We start from the raw sequence: 9,987 nt of genomic DNA on the forward strand, positions 1-9,987 counted from the left end.
GAATTCATTAAAGAAGAGCCAGTGGGAAGAAAAAGCCATCTGGAAGATGTTCTCCATGAGAACTTCAGAGAAGTAAAACTGTCTAGAGATCATTCAGAAGAACAAATGGAGGAAAAGAAAAACTCAGAGACTGCTGTAATTTCACCCAAAGAACAACGAATGATTTCAGTTTTGGAGACTCCATGCCAACAAACTCATACTGAAAGAAAGATATATCCAGAACATTCTGTATCTGAGAAAGATACGACAGGCATGTTGTCACATCTCAGCAGTGACCTAGCAGAATATCTCAAAGAAAAGCCAATGATGAGACAAAGTCATTCTGAGGAGGATCTAATAAATGAGCAATGCAAAGAAAAAAAGCTGGTAAGAGATTTTTCAAGAGACAGAGAGGAAAACTTGGAGACTCATGAAGTTCAAGTCAAAGAACAAATGGTGTTTGAGACTCAGATTGAACAAGTTTGTGATAAGAGAAAAGGAAGGCCTGAAAAGCCAGTAATTGAGAAAGATATGTCAGGAATGTTGTCACATCTCAGTTGTGACCTGGATGAATATTTCAAACATAAACCAGTGACAAGTCAAAGTCATCTTGAGGAAGATCTGGTAAGCGAAAGCTGTAAGGAAGTAAAACTTGCGAGAGATGATTCAGAAGACAAGGTTGTGGTTGACAAAATCTTGCAGACTCATGTAGTTGGTGTCAAGGAACACACACAAGCCTCAGGTTTGGAAACTCATTTTGACCAGTTTGATGATGTGAGAAAAGGAACTCCAAAACAGCCAGTGACTGAAAAAGACATGTCAACAATGTTGTCACATTTGATAACTGACATAGATGAGTGTGTCTCAAAAAGTCCAGTGATAACAAAAAGTATTTCTGATGAGGACCTGATAAGTGAGAGCTGCAAAGAACTTAAATTGGCAAGGGATCATTTAGAAGAACAGATTGGGGGAGGGGGGAACATCCAGCTGGCTGCATTTGGAGTCAAACAAAAACAACAATCATCAGATTTAGAGAGTGAATTTGAACAGGTTTACTTTGAGAGAAAAGGAAGCCCACAAAAGCATGTGACTGAGAAAGATATGTCTAGCATCTCGTCCCTTCTCACTAATGACCTGGATGAAAATGACAAACAAAGTCATTCTGAGGAAGATCTGGTCAGTGAGAGCTGCAAAGAAATAAAACTGCCAGGGCATAATTTAGAAGAGAATTTAAGTTTAGCTGCTTCATCACATCTCAACATACAGGGGTCTTTTCAGGTTTCAAGTACTCATAGCACACTAAAACGACCATCTGATTTAGGCAGCCTTCAGACTCAGGGGTTTGATGACTCAGATCAGGAACCATGCCATCAGGATTCATTAGAGGCCAGTCCTCTTATGGAAGACAGATCATCAAAGTCTCCTGATTCCATTGAGCCAAGCCCCACTAAAGAATCTCCATGTCAAGACTCTCTTGAAGGAAGTCCTACTCAACCAAAGGAACAACAATTTCAAATGCCAGTGCAGACAGCTGTGTATGAAGATTATGCTTCCCAGCTCAAAGCATGTTTTGCTTCTGATAAAGCCATTCATACAGCTGAATCTGGCAACACTACACAAGAAAACATAACTGCAATCCCACAAGTGGATAGTAATGTGATGAATGATCAGTCTCCTAAGTCTACACATGAAGTAACTGGGTTCAGTATGTGGTCAAACGAGGGTGTTCACGCACTCATTAGGCATGACTCTCTTGGTAGTAATGACAGTGAGAATGACACCACCAATAAACAACACACTCCAGAAGAGGAAATGTTTAAAATAGCTGTAAAGATCAAAACATTTGATGAAATGGAACATGAATCCAAAATGAAGAAAGACAAATTGGTAGATGCCCCGTCTCTATCTGATGAAAGTGCAGTGGATCTAAGTTTTGATCCAGCTACAAAGGCTTCCTTAACAGATGTGCTACACCAAAGCTCTGAAAAACAAGGAGCAGAAATCTCTAATCAGCCAGTTGAAGATACACTGTGTGTAATTACAAGTCAGAAAGAGGAACCTGAGAGAAGTGTCTCTGTGCCCCAAGTAGCAGAAATACACAAAGTCATGACAGAAGGTGTGAGTTCTCAAGTAGCAAAAGCACCTTTTACCTGCACTGTGAGAAATGAAGATACCTTACCCAGTGGCTTTGCAAATGAGACAGTATTAACAGATGATTGGGAGTTTAACAATGAACCCCAGGACTACAAAACTATTGAAGTAGAAGATGTCACATTATGTTGCAGTTATGATAATGTGACCTTAAGGGAACATAATGAGGGTGAGCAACAAGTGCCTCTTGATGCTTTGGAGGACACAAAACAACCTGAAAAAATAATTGTGCAGACACCAGGTGGGGAGAAAAGCCCCAGCCCATTTCAATTTCAGGAAGGAAAGCTATTTGAAATGACTCGGGGTGGAGCTATTGATATGACAAGAAGAACCTTTGATGAGGAAGAGGAATCATATTCATTCTTTCGTGTCGGGGAACATCCAGTTGAGGAGGCTGTTTTGGAAACAACTGTTTCAGACATAACTCTTCAAGGGACCCCAAGATCACAGCTAACTCCAGATGTCTGTGATGTGACTTCCAGTCCTGATTCCAAAAGTACCACAAAACCCTCTCTTGAAAAGTCAAAGCTTGAGAAATCGCTTCAAAATGTTGATCTGTGCAGCCTTATGGACACCAAACTTGCCTCTCCAAATGCTTCTAAGACTTTTACAGATATTTCAACAGATGCTGAAAGTCTCAAAAACCTTGGGCTGGACTATCTGGACAGCACAATAGCTGACCTTCAGCTAGATACATCTGCTGAATCTGAAAAGAATTCTTTAGATTCCTCATCATCTGATGATGATGAGCTTGATGAAGATGAAGACCAATGCTCAGTCATAGAAATGAGATATCAACGCTCACCCCCACCCCTGGATTTCAAAGAAACCCCCAGAGATGGAGAGGAAATATCAGTGAGAGAACCACAACTTTCAGAGCTTGTTCAAGTTCGAGAAGCAGGAGAAATCCTAACTTTTAGTCGTAGAACTAGATCTGAGGATAACACAACTAAGGCCTTTAGTAAAGAAGGTAGGAGTTATTCTGAGAGTAGTCAGCCCTTTAATATATTAAGTATTCCTCCTTCCAAACCTACTACCGTTATCCAGGAGAAAGCTTTATCTGATTGGATTTCTTCAAGTTCTCCTCCAATAAATGAAACATCTGTGAGGTCTTCTTTAGAGACTGATGAAATGAGCAGCACTAGTCACATGAGTTCAGATTCTGTTATATTTACATATGACATCCCAGCCTCCCAAAGTTCAGATTCTGATGGCAGTCAGTTGCCAGTTGTACATCCATCCTGCGGAACAGAGGATGTGTTTGAGTCCAGGCCTGCCTGGGATGACACAGTGGAAACTCAGATGCAGAGAATCGGTGATGATCAGACTCCAGAATTTACATCAGGTATGGTTTGAGATGAATTAGGCTTTTGGTCTATCTTCTCTCTTCCGCAGCGAGATCCGTTTTTTTTTTTTTTAAGACAAGATTCTCTCCATTACCCATTTACTGTTATGTTTCAACATTGGGATTTGTTTCTTCACATTTTATATTGTTGCCATATTTTGTTTGTGTCCATGTGCACGTGGGTAATAGTGTATTACATTTGGTAAGTTATTGCTGTGTCTGAGGACAAAGCAATTCTTAGACTGAAACTAGAAAATTTTGATACAAGTCTATTGCAATATTGGGATTATGTACTAATAACCCACTTTTACTAATGTTAATCAACTCAGTGAACCATTTGCATATATTGACTGACACATTAACAACACTGCTTACACTAACGGCCAAAAAGCATGTTTTGTTTATGTGATTAGGTAGTAACTGTGCATAAGCAAACCAAGTTTTGTGTTATCATTCATATAGACATCACGTGTCCTCATTGACGTTACAGCCTATAGCATAGATTCCTCAGGAAATCACATTTTGTATTTATCCAGAATGATATTTTATGTAATGTGTTTATGCTGCATTTACTGTTAAAAACAGTTGGTGTCTTCATTACCTGGACATCCCCATTTATGTTTTGGCTGTGATTGAATCTTTTAGCTGACTGGCAGGATGACACTGACAGGAAAGAAGAAACATTAGCGATCATTGCAGATCTTCTTGGCTTCAGCTGGACTGGTAAGCCATTCATTTTCTACAGCTATTTACTGCTACAAAGAAATGTTGTCAATGCATTGATAGCAAACACAATAGATTCTTTTTAAAAACACGTTTATGGATTCAGTAACATAAATGGAGCAGGGCGGATTAACCGTCTGCTGTATTAACTAAACCTTACTGACACCAAATTGAGGCCCCATACCGTTTGGCATCTGAGCTTCTTCAATTCTTCATAGCATAGGCATTCACAAAACACCAGAGTTTTTGGTTCATATTCCACCATAGCATCATGTTGTTACTGCAGATTTATTAACTATACAATTACTGTGATGTTCTTGTTCCACCACATCACAAAGAATACTCTATTGGATTGGCAGCTATAATTGTGGGTCTATTGGATTACTGTAAACTCACTCCCATGTTTAAGAAACAGGCTTGAGAAGATTATAACTTTGTTAAATTGTGTATTATCCTACTGGGAGTAGCCATGTTGTAGATGAGTACATGCTGGTTATAAGGAATGGAAAATCCCCTTTCATGCCCATTCTTATGCTCAGTTTGACCTTTCCCAAGGAGCCTTCAACCTGTGTAGAGACTTAAATTCATTAGGTTGCTTCCATGTAATCTGTTGATTCATTATTAGTGTCAACATGCAATTGGAAATATACCTAACGAAGTGACCAGTGAGCCAAAAATTGAAAAAATATGCTTACGTACACTGTAGACTTTTTTTCATTAATATTAGGTCAAACTAAGTGTTTCATAAGTTAATTAGGTTTAGCTAAATTATTTATATTCTCTAAATACCAGTCATGAAAGACCAAAATGATTTTGGAGAAGAAGTTTACATACACTAAAATATTATGCCTTTAAACAAATTGGAAAAGCCCAGATAAAAGTGGCTTCGTAAGCTTCTAATCCTTCTGCTATTTTACAGCATTTGAATTGATTGGAGGGATATCTAAGGATGCATACATAAGGCAACATCTCGAACACACTGCTTCCTTCTAGGATATAAAGGAATATTAAAAGAAATCTTTCAGATTATCAGAGAAGGCCTCCAGAAATCTAATTCATCTGTACATATAATTTGTAAATGGCTGAAGGTGCCGTTTCATCTGTAGTATGCAAGTGCCGTTTCATCTGTAGTATGCAAGTAAAAAGAATATGAGAACACAGAATTGTCATAATTTTTTTATTTTTATTTTTTTCAAATTATTCTGGCAATTAGTTACTATAGCTAGAGAACAGGAAATGTTTAATCTGATTTAATGGCAGTCAGTGAGTGAAAATGTTTGTTTTCATACAGTGCATGTCAATGTCTATTTTTAAAACAATCTCATATCTATGTCCGTATTACCAAACCAAAATTAATTGTATTTACTACAAGTATGTTTCTTCAACCTTTTTGTCTGTTCCTTTGTTTTTAATAACATCAGAGCTGGCAAGGGAACTGGAATTCAATGAGGATGACATTCAGCAAGTCAGAACAGAGAATCCTAATTCCCTACAAGAGCAGAGCCATGCCTTGTTGCAACGATGGGTTGAACGTGAAGGCAAATATGCTACAGGTACCTTTAAAAACTGTATTAAATGCTTTAATTTGAACATTTCTAGTTGTTTTTTTGTTTTTTTTGGCAGTTATTTTTACAAACTTTAGGCCCTGCACATTTAAGACATCAGAAACCAGATTTGTTGCTTTACTGCTCAAAAAGTTATTTTTTTTTAAAGTTATTTTTTAAGTCACTCTTGCCATCACATAGTTGTTAACTGAATGTGAAAGAACACGTGATGTTTCTTTGTCAGTGAGAATACTGTAAATACAATTGCTAAACATTGTTAATCTGCAACAAAAGCACTGCGAAGGCTTATTGGAGTTGGACTATTGTTATTATTTCCTGGCACCTAGTGAATGCATACAGGACTTTTGTTTCTGTTGTATTCCTGCTAGGAGATTATCAAAAAGGATTTCTTAATTCATTATCCACAATTCTTAATGTTTAAACAAAATATATGTTTTTCTGCAGAGGATAGCCTGATAAAAAGACTAACGAAGATCAATCGGATGGACATAGTCCATCTTATTGAAACCCAGATGAACAAGTCAGTTCAAGAGCAAACATCAAGGACATATGCAGAGATAGAAAAGACTCTTGACCACAGTGAAGGTAACAGAACCTTTAAGTCATTTCAATCACCTAGCTCTATTATGTGTGTTAACATGTACTCTAATCCAGGGTCTATTTTTTCCAGTGTCAGTAGCTCTATCTTCAGTGCAAGAGGATACAGACAGCCCAAGAATTGTGAGGAGGGTAGAGTCAGACCGCAGACCACCACCAGCTGTGTCTGAAGAAGACCTCTCAGTTGCCTCCTTATTGGATATTCCTTCATGGGCAGAACCTGCAGGACAAACTCACTCAGAAAGCATGCATGGAGACTTATTGGAGGAGCCCGAAATCCCACAGTAAATCAATAATTAGAATTATTATTGACTCAGCATATTTGGTTGGAATTTAAATGTGAACTGTTTCTACAAACCTCGAGCATATAATTTAAGAAATCCCATCTTAAAACTTTAGAACGCTTAAGTTTGCAAGACAAATTAAATGTAAAGTTTTCCAACTTAAAATATTGTATTGTTATGATAAGCCTATTGTGGTCCATCCCCTCAAAATCTGAATTTTTCATTACATTCCTAGTAATTATCTTTTCATGATGTTTTAATCTTGTAATCAAAACCATGTTGTTTGGCCTATTCTTTTCTCCCAACAGTGAACTGAACCCTAATCTGTGGACCTCAGAGGATGTGATTACACAAGAATCCACTAGTCACTCAGATGAGCAAGTAAGTACACAAGTCAGTACAAAAGAAGCAACACTGAAGAGCCAAGCATCTCAGGTGAAACGTCAGCAAGTTTCAAGTTGTAATGAAGGGGATTGCCTCAGATCTGGCCAAACTGGCCTCTCATTCAAAGGTGACTGTTGTCAAACCTCACTGTTGATGCAGTGTGTTTGTAAGGATATGGAAAGCAAGTCACCAGAAGTTATGAAGGGACCATTATCCATTTCTATCAGAGACTTCAGTTTGAGCCTATCTGAATCAGACAAAGCCGAAAGTGACTTTACTGAGCTTTCTGATGAGTTCAACTGCACTCCCCTGCTTGGTAATACAGAAGTGACTAGAACTAGCCTAAGAAGACTCTATGAACCAGTATCACAAACCATGGTAACACAGTCAACTCTGGCTCAAGATGACACAGATGTAGCACAAAAAAGTAGGGCATCTCAGAAGGAACCTGATGATGTACTATGTAGTAATTACAAGATTCCACATGTTTCAAGTTGGGACTTGGAAGTTAAAGCTGTCAAGTCATGCAGGAACAAAAATCCAAAAGACCAAGTACAAATGGATGATATACCCTTCATTGATGAAGATGACATTAAGTCAAGTGAATCTGTTTTCAGTTCAGCGAGGAACAGCATGGTGAAATCTGACAAAAAAATGAAAATTCAAACTATTATGCCATATAATCATCCAAAGAGCACTTGCACTCATTTGACATGTGACTCAACTGATAGACGTACTAATTTATGTTCTTTTCCAGAATATACAGATACTGACATTAAATCTAAAACATCCCACACTCCTGAGCTGAATATTACTCCCTCAGGTTTTTTCTCACACATTAAACCTGAAAATGATAGGATAACAGAGACTTCACAATCTGTTGTTTTAGATTTCTGCCCTTTCACTCCTAATTATTTGGTGTCTGGGGAACAGCATGACTCATTTTCACCAATTAGTGAAGCAGACCCTTTCAAAGCTGACATGTGGATGACAAACACTAGTGTGTCCAGGCCGTCATCTCCTGAATCTGTCATGTCGGTTAGCGATTACAGAGCAATGTCACCTGATTCTCCACTAGGTACCAAATGGTTTTTACCTGTAGACTTTTCCAACACATGGGAAGGCTGTCGAGAACTTTCGACAATGTCTGACAGATGTAGCTCAACAGATATTAATCAGATTTACAATGAGAACACATTGCACAGACAGACATCTGAAGATAAACAAAAGATCTGTCCAGAAGAGTTCACAGTGCCTGTGATTTCAACTTCCTATTTTTCAGAGTCTTTTGAGTCACGGAATTGCAGTAGGCCACTGTCCTCAAACTCTCAAGCAGCTAAGCTTTCTGAAGCTGTTTCACATAAGAGGGTAGAAAGAAAAACTCTGTCACCTGTGTCTTCAGAAATTGAAAGTGATGATGCTTTAATAGAGTTTACATTACTTGATAGAAAAGTATTTTCACCAGAATTATTAACCTCTAATCAAGGAACAGAGAGAGATTGTAGACCATTTTCGCCAGATTCTCAGTCCTCTCAGTGCAGCTTCTCATTTCTTGATCTCATGTTCTCAGAACCAACTCGCTCCCAACTGAGGAGCCAATACTGTGATTACTTCTTACATTATTCAGGAGAGAACCAAACATCCCCACCAATGATAAAGGGTTTCCATGCTATTATGCCCAGTGAGGAGGTGTATCCAGATATATTCTTGACAAAACAATTAGAGAATTCAGATAGAAAATCTCCAACAAACTGGACCATGTCAAATGATAATCTTCCGTCATATTTTCCATGTGTACAATACAGTGTTGAGAGATGTGTAAACTTAAAATCCTATAAAAGTGCTCCTATGCCATATCCTAATGATTGGACTGGAGATCAGATAGAAGAAGAGGAAAAACAAAGAGCACCTGACAACATAAGTAAAGAAGCGTTTTATGAAAGTGAAAAGTTAAAACCCTCATATTTAAGAAGTGAAAAAATAAAACTCGAAACAACAAAGGATAGAAAAGAATCTAACCTGTGTTCCTGGAATTCTGTTCTTGAGCTACAGTCCTCTAAAACGGTATCAGTACTAGGTCAACAAGAAAATGATGTGGCAAATATATGGCAAACAGAAGGTATGGATGCAGATCTGGAGGGAGACTCTGCAGAAAAAGAAGCTAAAAAGAAAGACACAAAAGTAGACAAAACAAACAATTCTGTTGAAAAAGCAAAATTGCAAAAACAAATAAAAGTCTTTGAGCTGGTAACAAAACCAAGATATATATTGTATTTTCAGAATACACCCGAAACACTATCTAACAAAAGATTATCATTATTTGAGGAAAATGAGACTGAAGAAAGTGTTAACAATTTTAATCAAACAAAGATGAATGAAGACATTGAAAGCGAACTGCATTCAACCCTCTCTTGTTCTCCAGATTTAGATTCCAAATACTCAGGTAAATTGGTAACTTTCCCTCAACAAAATACAAAGGCCACGCTTTTGACAAATGGACAAGCCGAACTTTCAGGTGTAACATTAGCTTCTTCTCCACTGCTCTCTACAGTGAGACCTCTGACATATGCAGAGGTTGTTCGAGGTATTTCCTTTCANCTTCTCCACTGCTCTCTACAGTGAGACCTCTGACATATGCAGAGGTTGTTCGAGGTATTTCCTTTCAATCACAATCAGAATCTTTGTCGGATCTCGGGGAGTTGGATTCAGAAGATGTTTCATCTACTTTCCAAGCAGAGAAGCTGTCCAGCCCTCTAATTGAGGACGATTTGCTATCTGAGTTAAGCAGACATTCTCCTGAATCAATGGGATCTTGCAGTGACTTTAGGCTGGTGTCTTCAGATTCACCAATTCCTGACTTCAGATGTTCTCATGTTGAATGCAGTGCAGAGTTAACAGGACACAGGTCATTTACGCCAGAATCTACATTGTCAGATTGGGAAGGCACTGATTTGTGTCT

General features: G+C 38.2%; 2 protein-coding genes across 5 annotated transcripts in view; both read left to right on the top strand.

Moving 5' to 3' along the window:
- Window positions 1–9,987, top strand: part of ank2a (ankyrin 2a, neuronal) — a 90,023-nt gene that overhangs the window by 45,120 nt on the left and 34,916 nt on the right. For all 3 annotated transcript variants that reach the window (XM_016671228.1, XM_016671229.1, XM_016671230.1), the window contains exons 41-45: window positions 4,121–4,198; window positions 5,620–5,751; window positions 6,208–6,348; window positions 6,434–6,644; window positions 6,953–7,025. In XM_016671228.1, the coding sequence (XP_016526714.1) occupies window positions 4,121–4,198; window positions 5,620–5,751; window positions 6,208–6,348; window positions 6,434–6,644; window positions 6,953–7,025 (635 nt within the window). The remainder of the gene's footprint in view (window positions 1–4,120; window positions 4,199–5,619; window positions 5,752–6,207; window positions 6,349–6,433; window positions 6,645–6,952; window positions 7,026–9,987) is intronic.
- The window catches only part of LOC107836184 (uncharacterized), a 29,166-nt gene continuing 26,210 nt past the window's right edge, over window positions 7,032–9,987 (top strand). Inside the window, exons 1-2 of one of the 2 annotated variants that reach the window (XM_016671231.1) lie at window positions 7,032–9,612; window positions 9,681–9,971. In XM_016671231.1, the coding sequence (XP_016526717.1) occupies window positions 7,182–9,612; window positions 9,681–9,971 (2,722 nt within the window). In that variant the 5' untranslated portion in view covers window positions 7,032–7,181. Of the gene's footprint in view, window positions 9,613–9,632; window positions 9,972–9,987 lie in introns of those variants that run through there. The other variant, XM_016671232.1, reaches the window with a different exon arrangement.

The sequence above is a fragment of the Poecilia formosa genome, unplaced genomic scaffold (genome assembly GCF_000485575.1).
Source record: "Poecilia formosa unplaced genomic scaffold, Poecilia_formosa-5.1.2 Scaffold43, whole genome shotgun sequence".
Taxonomy (NCBI): domain Eukaryota; kingdom Metazoa; phylum Chordata; class Actinopteri; order Cyprinodontiformes; family Poeciliidae; genus Poecilia; species Poecilia formosa.